General features: G+C 47.0%; 1 protein-coding gene across 1 annotated transcript; it reads right to left on the reverse strand.

The window, feature by feature from the left end:
- Window positions 1–1465: 1465 nt before the first annotated feature.
- On the reverse strand, window positions 1466–7183 carry LOC142905433 (dual specificity tyrosine-phosphorylation-regulated kinase 4-like). Its single transcript, XM_076052111.1, has 4 exons — window positions 6988–7183; window positions 4096–4232; window positions 3630–3767; window positions 1466–2066 (listed from the first exon to the last, which is right to left on the reverse strand). The coding sequence occupies exons 1-4, from the start codon at window positions 7075–7077 to the stop codon at window positions 1826–1828; spliced, it is 606 nt and encodes a 201-aa protein (XP_075908226.1). The 5' UTR covers window positions 7078–7183; the 3' UTR covers window positions 1466–1825.
- Between the last annotated feature and the right edge of the window lie 9745 nt (window positions 7184–16928).

The raw sequence follows: 16928 nt of genomic DNA on the forward strand, positions 1-16928 counted from the left end.
CCCGCGCTATCCCAGCACTCACCAAGCCCCGCTAGGGCTGGTACTACACCCGCCCACGGGGTGTACGCGTTGACGGTGCATCGCACGCCGTGCTCTGCTAGAGCCGGCCTCACACAGCAACCCACACGGTGCTGTCCGCGACGGAAGTACATCGCACGCCACGGCCCTCCCGGGCCGGCACCGTACAGTAACATCCCCGATGTCACAACATGTTCAATAATGTTTGCTGGGCACAGTCCCACAATTGCACGTGGCCAGCAACTAACAACATTCTTAATGTGGCAATAGATGAGAATACAGGCAGACCTCGCTTAGCGCGACCCCCTGGAATGCTCCTTCGTTACAGCGCTTTTTCCTGGAGAAAATATTTACTGAAATTTTTTTTTACATCAAAGCATACACAGGATACCGCGATAAGAGTGGGAACACTCTTGTAAGGTCGCACTCATTACACACAATGTGCTTGCCACAAATGAACCACAATACCTCGCTGATCTTGTCAAGCAGCATAAACCATCATCGCGCGAACGCCACTCATCCTCGCAGCAGTGGCGGCTTTTGGCTGGCCGTCGAACAAAAACGGTCCGCTGCGTCGCACACTTTCGCATGCGCTTTTGCGGCCGTCTGGAACGTTCTCCCGATATTAAAAAGCCACTGGAGTTATCACGTAGATTGAAAACGCATTTCTTTCAAACTGTATGTTTTGTGTTTAGCTTGTCCTTCCCCCCTCCAATTAGCGTGGTGGCTATGTACGGTGCGAAATAAATTCAACATGTACACATATTGCTCATTTGAAATAAATAACATTGTCGGGAACGCGTCCCCACATGTACCATGGTACAATGACCCCTTTTAGCGCCGATTCGATGAGTGCTCACCTCTCCAGGAACGCATCTGGAGTGTCTCTTTAATTGTGCCGAGGTTCTGAGAAGGAACGGAACACGTCCGTGAGGGTGCCCACCGGGGCGATGGAACGACAATCGGTTGGAGCGCGAGTGGCGAGGCGAATTGCCCACGGGAGGTGGCGGCAACTTGGAGCGGCCTTCAGCAGTGGATTGGCCGGTGCGAGAGGGGAAGCCGAGAGTGTTGTGCCAGTTGAACGCAGTGTGGGTGAGGTAGGACCGAGTGCTCATCAGGGACGGAGGAATCGACGGCATTTCGTGAGCCACGGTTCACAGTCCGGATCGGTGCCCTCAGTTTGGACGTGGATTCAGGTCAGAACATCCAGCACCATCAGAGATCAGCTCTCTCGTCAACGAGCTTCCTGATCCGGGTCCCTTAAGTACAGTACCAGTAAAGTCACCGACACTATCATGCACAGGACCCAGTTTCGTCGAGTTGATTACTCGTTCAATTTGTTAATTTACGAAGCATATCGTGCGTAGCAACAACAGATAATTTATCAGTACACGTAACATCCCTAACTTTTAACAGGTGGCCTTGCCTTTGCCTAGCTCACCTCAGCTCTCGAACCCTGGGCCAGCTCCTACCCTCGCGTGTTCTGGCAACCTTGGCGAGGTCATCCTCTGGAGGACTTACTGGAAGAAAACCACCGGGGAAGGGCCCAGGGTAGGGCCGGCTCCACTCAACGACTGCGCTACCCCCGTGCGTGCGTGCAGTGAGCGGTAGTGTAGCGCCTCGCGCGCTGAGCTACGAACCCGGCGGACTGCCGAGTTCGATCCCCACTAGACGGCCAACGCCGGTGATGATTATCTAAACCGGTCCCGGGCCTCTATGTGTAAACATGAGCACCGTGCAAACACGGGGTGTATACGAAGGGGGGAAGCGGCGCTTTTAAGACGCGGCCATCGCGAATGTTGCGTCGTCATCGTCGTCGTGCGGCTCCTCTAGCGGCGGGCGCTCCCCGACAGCAAAGCGTGCGGCGGAGGAACGAGCGGATCGCTCGTCCTGCTCGAGCCAGTCGCGATCCCTTCTCCTCCCCCTTCTTCTTGCGCTCCGCTTTCACCTTATCTTCCACGACCTCCTCCTCCTCAGTCATCTGCTCCTCGGTCACCTCCAGATCCGCAGAATATTGTGAGAGCGAGGAGGGGGGCGCAGCTTCCCATCTGTGAAAAGACGTGAATGAGACGATTTTATTTTCCTCCCGATTCCGCATTTATGCCTCTACGGCAGCGGGTGGGGAACCACTTTTTTCTGCCAAGAACCATTTGGATATTTATAAAACGTCATTCGCGGGCCGTACAAAATTATCAACTTAAAAATTAGCCCGTTATATTTGGTCAAACATTTAATTAACTCACCCCTAATGTGATGGCTGGAACTGCTTCTGTTTGGTGAGGCGTGATGATGTTAGCCGGTATTGACGATGTTGTTGCGACTCGCAACTGCTTTTCCAGGTTTGCTCCTAGATTTATTGAATTTCGAATCCCGCCTGCGGTTGCCTTGGCAGGGCCAGAGATCAAATGATTTCGCGGGCCTCATATGGCCCGCGGACCGGACTTTCCACACCCCTGCTGTACGGAGATCAGTTTTGCCGATGAACCACGTTTAGCGATGTAATAATAGTTTGGGGCATTTAATATCCACGCGAGGCTTTCCCGTCACGTGAGGATATCGGGAAGGAAGACGCCATACGATTCAGAGACATAGTGGGGGGCGATGTTGCTTTGTGTAATATACACTACACTACTAGACACTACACATTGGGCTCTATGGAGGGCCATCGTTAAGTGATTAGTCGTTAACAGGGGTGTATGTAATAAAGGTTTTTGGGTTAGATCGCGTAAGTATACATCTGTCGTAACTCTCCACCACCCGACGCAGCCAGTAAGGTTTGTCACGTAAACAACACGTGCCATTTAGTTACTACTTCAACCCACTGGTGTGTTGGAGAGTTCTTTTTAAATCTCTACGCACAGCAGCGCGCTCATCTCGAGTGACGTCGGGGGGGGAGGATGTTCAACGTCCACTGCCGAGGAGACACGTCCCAGTCGAGCCTCCCAGGGCACACGATAGACTCTCAATTATCCGCGTGCGGTTTATCCGATTTGCGGATTAACCACGCACCTGAGATGTTGACATAAATTAATAACTCATGGATTTTCCCTTCAGCCCAAATTAATCTAAAAACAGTTGTACATTGTCAATCTTGGAAATGTTCATTACGAGTCACGTGCTTAAACCGAACAAATATGGTGCTCCGGTTAATCTGAAATCCATGTGATGGCCCTACAATACAGGAGTTGCATATATTTACAACAGTGGGCGGAGTTTAATTGATGTTTAGTGGCGTGGCTCTGCTGTCCACTAAGTGGACAGATTCTTCCGTGCGGGAGCAGGAAAGTGTTATCACTGAGCACGTGCATTGATCGGTCGATCGTTAGAATTCATTCTAAATCGAAAGAGTAACAATTGAAATGATCAGTTGTGCTTCATTTTGAGTGATTTATCCCATGTGTTTTGTGAGTTATTATTTATACCCATATTAGTGGTTTTTGGCATCGAGATCCACGGAAAATGGTTATATTTTTGGATTATCCGCGGCCGTCCTCCCCGTCATTAGCACAGACAATCGAGAGTCGACTGTATATCGAGTCTACTGTATTATAACAACTGATGACAGCGCAGGCAAGTCGAGCGATGGCGCCAAAGGGATATGTGGCGCATACCTCGGCATCCTCAGGACGATGCTCTTGTGACCCCTGAACTTGAAGCAATCCACGGCACTGACACCACTGGCGTTGCCTTTGCTGGCATAACGAAGCATGGCGTTCAGTTCTGCCCTCTGGATCGTGCCCTCCATGGGGCTGCGCAGACGGGAGTCCACAATTCGACGATATCAATGACAATGTAGGCAAATTAACGCACGTGCGATATTTGTTTGGTCTTGGTCTCGAAGAGAGCGCGAGGGAGAGAGAAACGACCCGCAGAGGGGAGCGAGGAATCGCAGGCCGCAGAGCCGCCGGGGCGATTGCCGGCGCTGGCTCATCCGTGTGGCTGTCCCTCACGCCGCTACGTCGTCGCCGCTCACCAAAAGTGACGCGAATGCTGACCGTGCGCGCTGTACAAGTTGAAACGAAGTATTCGCCGTTGTTATTATTTATTGTTACGATACGCGCCATCGTGAAGTCTTACCTCGATGCTTTCCTCCACATTTTGATGGCCACCAGATCGTTGGTTCTGTGGTCAAGGCAAGACAACACCCGGCGGCCTTCGCTCCTCGTGAGCCTCGCGAGCACCTCGTAGCGGAAGTGTATGTGCTCGTGGGTGACCTGCGCAACAATCACGCGACAAATGAGTGCCGGCTCAACGCTCATTAAGTCACCGCTAATTCATTTCTTTAGAACTGCTTTTTGTGGTTTTTTTTGCTGTTGTCCTTCCCCCCCCCCGCGCCTCCGATTCGTGCAGTTGGCTACGTACGGTGCGGAAGAAGTTCAATGTATGTACATACGATTCGGTGCTCATTCGATAAATAAATCGGAGACCTAATCCGCGCAGTGACAAGAGTACCATTTACAGAATTAAACTCGTTTTTATCAATTCTGGGGCACAATGAAAATGAGACTCGACACGCCCTCGTCTGCTGTCCTAGATAACCGAGTGTCAGAACATTCTTTGGGTGGCAGGGTGGCGCAGCAGTAACACTTGTGCCTCACGGCAAGCAGTGATTGAGTTAAATGCCCGACCGAGGTGTCCCTTTCTGTGTGGAGTTATTTTTGTATGTTCCGTTCTGCGGATTGTGAGTGTGTGTGTTTAGACCTTTGTATGGCTGGACCATTAATGAGTGATAGTATTATATTGGTAGATCTGTATTTAATCTATTGAACTGATTGGCAGGCTTGTGACATTCAGGTGTCAGGGTAACATAACTGACATGGGATTTTTGTATTGCACAGGGAGTGGTGTGTGATGCTGAGTGTATGTGTAATGTAGCTCTCAGAGACACCGTTTTGTCTCCTGTATTTATTATGAATGAAGTCCACTGACAACTCATACATCATGCTCATTTTTATGCTAATTCCTTTGTCAAAGCGTTTTGCTTCCTCCCACACAGCTTAAAGGACGCGACCTGGGCTTGGCTGTTTTCACTCCAACGCTGTCCTCATGACAGCACGGTCCCTTCACCTAATGAAGGCCACTTGTGTTGTGGCCGAAACGTCGTGACTTTTGTTATTTTATTTTTCACCTACGTGACTTTACCGAATAGAACCAAAGAGTATGGATCCTTGCAGTCACGAAAGCTTCAGATCTAGAACTCAACAAGTGACCGCGAGTGACTCCGTACACTGTGGTGAGACAACTCTACACAGAGACGACATAGCTTCTCGTCTCAAGACAACTCGCAGACGATGGAAACGACGGTTTGCCACACCAAACAGCCCACAGCTCGCCCGGTCTGGCCACGCCCTTATTCCAGAATTTTCCTCGCCGCACCTGCTCTTGTCAATCACCGCCCGAATTACACTTTCCCTCCATTGGATCCCGTGCTCCCCCTCACGTGTCAACACTCATCCCATCAATCATCACGAGCACATCCATGAGTAACCATGGCTCCCGAGGAACCATACTGTCCCGCTATCGCTCCGCACTGTCTTTACATGTGTGTAGGTGTGTGTGTGTGTATGTGGGGAGCGGTAGTGTAGCGGTTAGCGCGCTGCGCTATGAACCCGGCGACCCGGATTCGATTCCCACTCACGGCCAACACCAGTGACGATTATCTGAACCGGTCCCGGGCCTCCCCTAGGTCGACTCAGCCTCAAATGAGTACCTGGTGCAGTGTGTAAACATCGCCACTGGGGAGACAAAGGCGGTTGGGCGTGGTACTGGCTACCCACCTCCTCGTGTACCGTGCCGGCCTTCACAGGTGCTGCTCGCTAACAGCACTTGCCCCTACAGTCTGTTAAGGCTATATGGGGGATCTTTGTCTTTGTGGGGAGCGGTAGTGTAGCAGTTAGCGCACCGCGCTGTGAACCCAGTGACCCGAGTTCGATTCCTGATCAGGGCCAACACCGGTGACGACTATCTGAACCAGTCCTGGGCCTCCAATGGGTCGACTCAGCATCAAATGAGTACCTGGTGCGGTGTGTAAACATCATCACTGGGGAGACAAAGGCGGCCGGGCGTGGTGCTGGCTACCCACCCCCTCGTGTACCGTTACCGGCCTTCATAGGTGCTCTCTAACAGCACTTGCCCCGACAGTATGTCACAGGGGATCTTTGTCTTTTGTGTATGAATGTGTGTAGTCAGATTGTTGTGTGCGAGGGGCCGGTAACCCCTGCACGGTGAAAACACCCTAATAAGCTCGTACCAAGGTGACTAAAATTGTATTTCGGTTATTGTTGTTGTCACCACGATTAACGTTGCAGTTCGTGAGGACGTAGTGTGCGATGGCAACATGCGCGATTATGTTTTTGCCGATTCTTCGTTTCGTTAATTAAGCCGGGTGTGATGATGATGCTGATGATGATCATGACACTCAAACGAATAACCATGGCGGCGGGTGGCCGCAAATGAACCGCGAGATCCTGCGGTTTTCCGTCGTGGTAAAAGGGGCATTAGTCAATTTCTTACCGACATTTGTTGACAGTGAGATCGGAGCTTTGGCGTGAGTTGCCGTAAGCCGTGCATCGCGGTTGCACGCCTATCCAACCCCTTATCAGTGCCTAAGTTATTACGGACCAATTTTAGACCTTAGTGCTCACCCCGTGCCCCTTATAAATCTCAACGTTCATCCTAAAAAAGTTCCCATCACGAGGGAGAAACACAAACACAAAGAGACAAAACAATGTTGTTGCCCCTATTGAAACGTCTGTACGCCGTGTGGAACTGAAAACTCAATTTCCCTGTACAATAATACGGGGTATACCGTATGAGTTGACAAGTATGCGGTTGTTCCCGTTTTTCATTGTTATTAAGGCGTTTTATTGTACTAAGTTTAGTAAGGTGCCGGATAAGGAAATAGACTGCACGTACGAGTGCTGTGCCTTGTCACTACCCGCAAGGCTGGCCGTCTGTGGTGACACTTACCGACACGTAAGGGCGTTCGGAGTCGTCATAACCGTGGTTATGGCCACCAATGGCGAGATTGTGGACCCCGAAATACCAGATGTCCCTCATTGTGGAGATTTCTCGTTTCTCACAGGGGGTCAGCTGGTTGCCATGGAGCTCAAGGATGTCTACAGACACAAGAATGGCATCCACAATTAATGTGTTGCTGTTATATACCCAGAAAAGTCGCACCAGTCTCAATACTTTTTTTTTAAAGGAGACGATGACACATCCATGTCATCCTGGCTGACATGACCCCCCTATGCAACATGGCCAACATGACCCCCCTTTGCAACATGGCCGACATGACCCCCCTATGCAACATGGCCGACGTGACACACCCCATGTAACATGGCCGACATGACATCCATGAAACATGGTCTCCTTGACTTCTCCCATGCAAGATAGGGAGCATGATGTCCTCTGTACAACATAGCCACCTTGACGTATCCCTATGTAACATAGCCAACAAGAGTTCCCCCATGCAACATGGATGCGTTAACACCACCCAGTACCCCCCCCCCCACCCCCCCAATGCAACACAGCCTCATTAACTTCCCCCATTAATTTGTAATACCTCGTGGAGATTTGCTTTTAATGGCTTCTCCACCCGACGAGTGGGACAGTGCGCTCCATGTCATGTCAGTCCTCTCCCTCTCAAGCACTCGATGACAGCAGATCTAAACAAACAAAGACAAAGATCCTCCTCCCCCCCCCCCCCCCACATGGGTTAGCAGATTTTTTTTAAACAATAAAGCTTCAATGAGTGCATACTCCTCACATACATGGGATGTGACGAGAGAAGCATCTCGAGATGCAATCATGGAATTATGTTGACAAGAAGAAGAACACGTGGATGAGAGAACATACACAGGTTCTTGACCACATCCACACTATGAAGAAAAGTTAGTGGACTTTGGCAGGACACGTCACAGCTACAAGGGACAAAGGTCCGATGGTCAAGACTCATAACAAAGAGGCAGCCAAGGAATGGAACATGCACAAGAGTTCATGGACCAAAAAATACAGTGCGGTTAAATCAGATTATGTGTAAAGTAGGTGCTGGGCGAATTATAGCATCACAGCATCCTGAGAGATGGCAGTGCCTTGGGAAACCTTCGACTGGCAGTGGATACACTAAAGGATGGCGGACGATCTTGCATAGATAGACAGGTGGGTACACAGACAAGCTCTCAGTCAGACACTGATACACATACAGGTAGGCAAATAGACACACCCAGGTAGACAGGATGACAGGTAGGTACACGGATAGAGTGGAGAACACACGTTGGTGCATGACATGTCCACACATACTTCGCCACACGGGCATAAGAGACCGTACCTCCATGTCGTCGACGTACGGGGCAGGATGTGCAGACCTCGGAATCAGAATCTTTATTCTGACTAGAGGAATCCGATGAGTTATGAAGCTCTTTTTGACAGATATCCAGTATGGGCGGGTCAAGAAATTTGTGTCTCACACCATCTTCTCATCCCTGCAGGGAAAGTGGTAAACGAGTCTCGGGTCATGCAGCGTCTGGAATGTGCGACAAGATCATTTCTCAGGATAGAATATAATTCACGTCAGCGATTTTGTCAGCACGAACACACATTATCATCATCATCACTGGCCAAAATCATCCACATGGACCCAAATCATCAATACGGACCCTCATTATCAACACGGACCCTCATGAGCATGAACCCATATGAAGGTCAAGGTTAGGTGTATTTTGTACGGCACTTGGGTGGATTGAGTCATACCTACATTGTCGATCACAGTTCATAGAATTGGATGACGAATAGTTATCGCCTATGTCATATGTTTCTACAATCACCAATGGCATCTGATCGCATTACATCGAGTTCCATATGCTGATGATGCACAATTGTATATCGCAGTGTATATATGTCGAACTTCTCTCGCACCGTACGTAGCCACGAACCCACGTGGACACGGACCAACCATCATCAACACGGACCCTCATCATCAACATTAACCCACACCAACACAGACCCACATCATCAATATGAACCCACACCATCAATACGAACCCATAATATGGTTTTTTTGGGTTAGATCGCTAAAATATAAATGTGTCGTTAAATTCGCCACCACACGACACAGCCAATTAGTAAGGTTTGTGATGTAAACAGAGCATGCCAATTCGTTACTAGTACAGCACACTGGTGTGTTGGAGATGAAATCCACAACATCTACAATCTGAGTAGGATGTTACGCCAGTAATTACAACTAGCTTCATCCGGCGACGGTCAGATTTGTGGAGAGATCCTCCTGTTTCGTCCCTTAGAAGGATAGATGTGATTACGTCACTTGTGAGCCCTTCTTGTGCGAGGGAGGGGGAATTAATGAACGCACATAAAATACAATGGGTATCCATTTCCGGTTGAGTTATTCATATGGTAATCAACGTACATTGTGCAATACGAAACCACATCATAAAACGAACCCACATCAACACGGACTCTCATCAACACGGAGTCACATCAACATGTAGCCACATCGTCAAACGGAACCCACCATCATCAACACGGGACCACCTAATCAACACGGAGAAAACCTCATAAACACAAACACCCACATCTAACTCATTACCGCACTTTTTCTGCAGTTTCTCCGCTTACCTGATCGAATGTTTAGTCGGATGGCAGCCGCTAAAAACAACCCCTCCCCCCCCCCACTGCTTCTGTTGCGACCTCCTCAGTCTCGACACCGACCTTGCCAACAATCGCCGAGGAAGCGTCACGTGCGGCCTGGTCTGTGACGCGTTCGCCACGTCTGTGACGCGATAGCCGCGTCTGTGACGTATTCTCGCGTCCGTAAACATCGCGAGACTTCGCGTTGCGAGCCTCGCACCCCCCCCAGGCCCACCGCCCACCGGCAATTGCCCCCCGCCCCGCACACCGGCGGGGTATGGAGCCGTCCATAAATGATGTCATGCGATTTTGGACGATTTTTGGCCCCCTTTGTCACACGACGTCACAAAAAGTCAGACCCCCCCCCCCCTGAAATATGACGTCACAAAGCTCTGCCCCCCCCCCCCGCAAAAAATCAAACATGCTTCAAATCGCTTTAAACTATTGTCATTGTAGTGCGTATTTAATATGGCACTGCACTCTGATGTTGTAGGAGAAAACATTTATTAAAAAGTCTAATTAATTAAGTAGAACGTGTTGTCTATTTACTTAAAGTTGCGCATTTTCATGTGACGTCACATTTCTCAACCCCCGCCCTCGTTACACATCGTCACAAATGTCTGACCCCCCCCCAGGTGCGTGACGTCATTTATGGACGGCCACTTTCTGTTGTTTTGTTTGTAATTTTAGTTTGAAGGGTTACCAACCCCAGAGCCTCTCTTGGCCAGTGTGGCAGCTGTGAACTGCCATTAGGGTAACAGCTGATGAGTATCAACATTTCCACCCAATGGCATTGCTCACAGCACACCAGAGTGTTTACCGTCTGGTAACTATTGAGGTGGGGGTTGTTTCACGAGTCTCATACACAGTGCCGGATGAAGCTAGTGCGGGGCCTGTAGCATATGTTAAAATGGGGCCCTAAATTAAAAAAAATACATAATTATTCAAACACGAATTTGTTACTTGCATAGTAAAGTAATTGTATTTCTTCATTTGCTATACAGCCAGATAATACGACAAATCGCTAACCTTAAACACCCAGTCGTTCGTAAAAGTTGAAGGCGGTATAGTACTGTAGTAATAGAGCAAGTGCGGAATCACTGAACCGGAATTGATAGCTTGAAAGCATTTATCGCGGGGGCCCTTGAAAGTGCGGGGACCATAACATATGTAGCTACTTTTGCTATAAGATAAATCAACACTGCTCATACCCACGCATTCACTCACCCACTCACAGACTTGAACAGAGATCCTTAGACTCGCATAGAGACACGGTGGCGAGGTATATGTAGTTTGTATTTTTTTCCCCGTGGTCTCATGAATTTTTATCCGTGTCCTCACGTTTTTCCCCCCACATTTATAAACATACGTTTAGAGTATTTGGCTGCTGCTATACATTTACACGTGATAAGCCACTTCGTTGAGCTATCATTTGTGGCCAGGTTGTTTCTAAAAAAGGGGCTATATAGCTCAGTTGTCATCACTTGGTAAAATAAAAAAAGTTTAGTGTAGTACACATAGACTCAAATAGAAACCCACAGCCCCTTACTGGCAGACTCATACTCACAGACTCTTAGATTTACATAGTGACCAATAGATTCACGTAGTGACACATTGTTGTACGGTATCCTTTATTTAAACAGGGGAATGAAACAAATCAATCGATACACATGAAACAACTTGCTACTCGAAAGGGTGACCTGGGTTATATAGAGACATAGAAACCTACGTAGACCATGACACTCACACAGAGCCCCACAGTTCTCTACTGGCAAACTAATGACCACTTTGGCAGGCCATTTCTGTGTTCAGCTTGTGCCACACAAGTAACCGTCATCAATTAGAACTAAATTTGAGAGAGAGAGACAAAACACAGACACGGAGACACACAGACATAGACACACAAGCAGAGAGAGAGACACACAACACAGACACACAGAAAGCTTCACATCAAGTGTATGCCCTTTGAACATTTTTTTTTACTATGGGTGCAATTTACAAAGACGCACGGAGATGTTAATTACATCATATTATTCTTCATCCGGCAATGGATAAAGCACGATGGTGATGACAAAAGCATGGTGCTATGTTTTAGCGGCCGATGGGAGAGCAGGAGGTGGTGGAATAGAAGAGAGTGGACCGTTAGGGATTCAAGAATTACCCCCTCATCCGAGGGTGAGTGAGTGGGGGTCACTTGAAAGGCAAACATCAGCCCCAAAGAAAAATAAACTCAACACATTCGTCAAAAGCACTACCTTAACAGGAAAATTATAAAATAGGCTGTGATTTCAAAACGTAAGGACCAATGAAACATAACGGTAAACTGAAGTGGGAAAGTAACGGAAGTAACCTGGCAGAATTACTACAGTAAGGGGCCGTCCATAAATGACGTCACGCGATTTGGGACGATTTTTGACCACCCCCTTTCGTCACACGGCGTCACAAAAAGTCAGACCCCCCCCCCTCAAATATGACGTCACAAAGCTCTGCCCCCCACCCCCCCGCAAAAAAAATCCTTCAAATCGCTTTAAACTATTGTCTTTGTAGTGCGTATTTAATGTGACGCTGCACTCTGATGTTGTAGGAGAAAACATTTATCAAAAAGTCTAATTAAGTAGAACGTGTTGCCTATATTTATTTAAAGTTGCGCATTTTGATGTGACGTCACATTTCTCAACCCCCCACCACCACCCTCGTCACACATCGTCACAAATGTCTGACCCCCCCCCCCCCCCAGGTGCATGACGTCATTTATGGACGGCCACTAACGCGTCAGAGTAACGGAAGTATCGTTCAAAATTAACCGAAGTAACATGGCAGAGTGAAGAACACCTATTTCTTGTGGAAAGGTGACTTCTATAAACAAAAGCAATAGCCTACGTGACTTTACCGAAATAACCCAAAGAGTATGGATTCCTGCAGTGACAAAAGCTTCAAATCAAGATTGAAAGCAATAGCTTCAAGCTATTGGTGGTCTGGCCACACGGCAAAGATACACTTAACGAATTTCTAAATTATCTCAACTCGCGAAACCCATCCATCCAGTTCACCATGGAAGGGGACGTTGACATAACTCTAACATTTCTGGATATTCTGCTCGGACGGGGTCAAAATGGCAAAATAACACGCAGCGTTTACCGAAAGAAAACGCACACTGACGCCTATCTGAATGCTGAGTCACACCATCACTCTGCACAGAAATCTGCTCTTATCAAGACGCTCACTGATCGGGCTAAGAAAGTGTCAGATGGTGACAGTCTGAGAAGAGAAATTAAACATGTTAAAGAAGCGCTGCAAATGAACGGTTACAATGATGCACAAATCAACAGGGCATTGAATGCCAAAACCAAATCAAATAACACGAGCCTTGAAACTGCCCAAGTAATTCAAACAATCAAAATACCGTACATTGCGGGAGTAACTGATAAACTAACTAAATGTTTGTAAGAACAAAACATCCGAGTCAGATTTGTCACGGTACATAAAATACAGAAATAAAAAATCTGCTACAAAAGATGTATTACCGAAACTATCAACAGAAGGTGTGTACAGTATCAACTGCACGTGTGTTAAATGTTATGTTGGGCAAACAGGACGAATGATCAGCATGAGACAAAGAAAACTCAAGAAATATTCAAGTCTCCCAAATACAACTGTCAGCAAGCAGTAGCAGAACACGTGTGCCAACAAGGACACTCAATTGATTTTGATGTTGAAGATCTGTGCAAAACTAGCTACTACTGGTCAAGACTAACGAGATAATTTATCGAAATTGAAAGAAATTAAAATAATTTTAACCGTTTGGATAGCTACCGACTTAGTGCTGCGTGGAAGAGAATCATCAAATAATACAAAGTTTAAATGCATGCCTATACAGGCCACCATACTTTAATTGGGATTACCGTTGGTACGGCTATTGTAATGCACACATTATAGACACAATAGACATGAAGGACTGGTATACTCTTTGGTTCTTTCGGTAAAGTCACGTAGGTGAAAAAATAAAATTAAAATAATAAAATTAAAACAAAAAATTGAAATCATTTTTTAATGATATTATTTTTTCTAAATTTTTTCACCTACGTGACTTTACCGAAAGAACCAAAGAGTATGGATCTTTGCAGTCACGAAAACCTCAAATCTAGGAAGAAGGACTGGGCTCACATAATGTGCATGCATAATGTACGTTGACTCATTTATCCCCCCCCCCCCCCCCCACTTTGCGCAAGACCGCAGAAGTGTGGTCACCACATCTGCAGTGAGGAAAAAAAGTATTTGCCCACTGACAAAGAAATGATCAGTCTATAATTTTAATGGTAGGTTTATTTGAAGAGTGAGAGACAGAATAACAACAACAAAATCCAGAAAAACGCATGTCAAAAATGTTATAAATTGATTTGCATTTTAATGAGGGAAATAAGTATTTGACCCCTCTGCAAAACATGATTTAGTACTTGGTGGCAAAACCCTTGTTGGCAATCACAGAGGTCAGACGTTTCTTGTAGTAGGCCACCAGGTTTGCACACATCTCAGGAGGGATTTTGTCCCACTCCTCTTTGCAGATCTTCTCCAAGTCATTAAGGTTTCGAGGCTGACGTTTGGCAACTCGAATCTTCAGCTCCCTCCATAGATTTTCTATGGGATTAAGATCTGGAGACTGGCTAGGCCACTCCAGGACCTTAATGTGCTTCTTCTTGAGCCACTCCTTTGTTGCCTTAGCCGTGTGTTTTGGGTCATTGTCATGCTGGAATACCCATCCACGACCCATTTTCAATGCCCTGGCTGAGGGAAGGGGGTTCTCACCCAAGATTTGACGGTACATGGCCCCGTCCATCGTCCCTTTGATGCGGTGAAGTTGTCCTGTCCCCTTAGCAGAAAAACACCCCCATAACATAATGTTTCCACCTCCATGTTTGACGGTGGGGATGGTGTTCTTGGGGTCATAGGCAGCATTCCTCCTTCTCCAAACACGGCAAGTTGAGTTGATGCCAAAGAGCTCCATTTTGGTCTCATCTGACCACGACACTTTCACCCAGTTGTCCTATGAATCATTCAAATGTTCATTGGCAAACTTCAGACGGGCATGTATATGTGCTTTCTTGAGCAGGGGGACCTTGCGGGCGCTGCAGGATTTCAGTCCTTCACGGCGTAGTGTGTTACCAATTGTTTTCTTGGTGACTATGGTTCCAGCTGCCTTGAGATCATTGACAAGATGCTCCCGTGTAGTTCTGGGCTGATTCCTCACCGTTCTCATGATCATTGCAACTCCACGAGGTGAGATCTTGCATGGAGCCCCAGGCCGAGGGAGATTGACAGTTCTTTTGTGTTTCTTCCATTTGCGAATACTCGCACCAAATGTTGTCACCTTCTCACCAAGCTGCTTGGCAATGGTCTTGTAGCCCATTCCAGCCTTGTGTAGGTCTACAATCTTGTCCCTGACATCCTTGGAGAGCTCTTTGGTCTTGGCCATGGTGGAGAGTTTGGAATCTGATTGATTGATTGCTTCTGTGGACAGGTGTCTTTTATACAGGTAACAAGCTGAGATTAGGAGCACTCCCTTTAAGAGTGTGCTCCTAATCTCAGCTCGTTATCTAAATAAAAGACACCTTGGAGCCAGAAATCTTTCTGATTGAGAGGGGGTAAAATACTTATTTCCCTCATTAAAATGCAAATCAATTTATAACATTTTTGACATGCGTTTATCTGGATTTTTTGTTGTTATTCTGTCTCTCACTGTTCAAATAAACCTACCATTAAAATTATAGACTGATCATTCCTTTGTCAGTGGGCAAACGTACAAAATCAGCAGGGGATAAAATACTTTTTTCCCTGACTGTACGCCTCTATACAAGGAACGAAACAGGTGGACTTCACAAATCTGTCTGTCGCCTGATGAAGCTAGTTGTAATTACTGGCGAAACGTCGTACTCAGATTGTAAATGTTGTGGCTTGGCTCTCCAACACACCTTGTGTGCTGTACTAGTGACGAATTGGCATGTTCTGTTTACGTGACAACCCTTACTAGTTGGCTGTGTCGGGTGGTGGCGGGTTTAACGACACATTTATACATTTACATGATCTAACCCAATAAAACCTCTATTATGGATATTGGTCGCGAAAGCCTAGTAAGGGGCCGTCCATAAATGACGTCACGCACCTGGGGGGGGGGGGGCTTGTCAGACATTTGTAACGATGTGTGACGGGGGAGGGGATTGAGAAATGTGACGTCACATAAAAATGCGCAACTTTAAATAAATATAGACAACACGTTCTAGTTATTAAATAGACTTTGTAATAAATGTTTTCTCCTACAACATCAGAGTGCAGCGCCACATTAAATACGCACTACAATGACAATAGTTTAAAGCGATTTGTAGCATGTTTTATTTTTTTGGGGGGGGGGGGGCAGAGCTTTGTGACGTCATATTTGAGGGGGGGGGTCTGACTTTGTGATGCCGTGTGACGAGGGGGGGGGGGGTCCAAAAATCGCGTGACGTCATCTATGGACGGCCCCTAACGAAAGTATCGTCCCAGCGTATAGAAAGTAACGTGGCAGAGTTACTACAATAACGCGTCAGAGTAGTGGAAATATCGTTTAAAATAAACCGAAGTAACGTGGCAGAGTAACGAGAGTATCGTGTCAGAGTATGGAAAGTAATGTGGCAGAGTAACGAGAGTATCGTGTCAGAGTATGAAAAGTAACGTGGCAGAGTAACGAAAGTATCGTATCAGAGTATGGAAAGTAACGTGACAGAGTAACGGAAGTAACGTGCCAGAGTATGTAAAGTAACGTGGCAGAGTAACGAAAGTATCGTGTCAGAGTATGGAAAGTAACGTGGCAGAGTAACGAAAGTATCGTGTCAGAGTATGGAAAGTAACGTGGCAGAGTAACGAAAGTATAGTGTCAGAGAATGTAAAGTAACGTGGCAGAGTAACGGAAGTATCGTGTCAGAGTGTGGAAAGTAACGTGGTAGAGTAACGAAAGTATCGTGTCAGAGTATGGAAAGTAACGTGACAGAGTAACGAAAGTATCGTGTCAGAGTATGGAAAGTAACGTGGTAGAGTAACGAAAGTATAGTGTCAGAGTATGTAAAGTAACGTGGCAGAGTAACGAAAACATCGTGTCAGAGTATGGAAAGTAACGTGGCAGAGTAACGAAAGTATCGTGTCAGAGTATGGAAAGTAACGTGGCAGAGTAACGAAAGTATCGTGTCAGAGTATGGAAAGTAACGTGGCAGAGTAACGAAAGTATCGTGTCAGAG

Source organism: Petromyzon marinus, chromosome 54 (genome assembly GCF_048934315.1).
Source record: "Petromyzon marinus isolate PM22_M1 ecotype Great Lakes invasive population chromosome 54, UKy_Petmar_22M1.pri1.0, whole genome shotgun sequence".
NCBI lineage: Eukaryota > Metazoa > Chordata > Hyperoartia > Petromyzontiformes > Petromyzontidae > Petromyzon > Petromyzon marinus.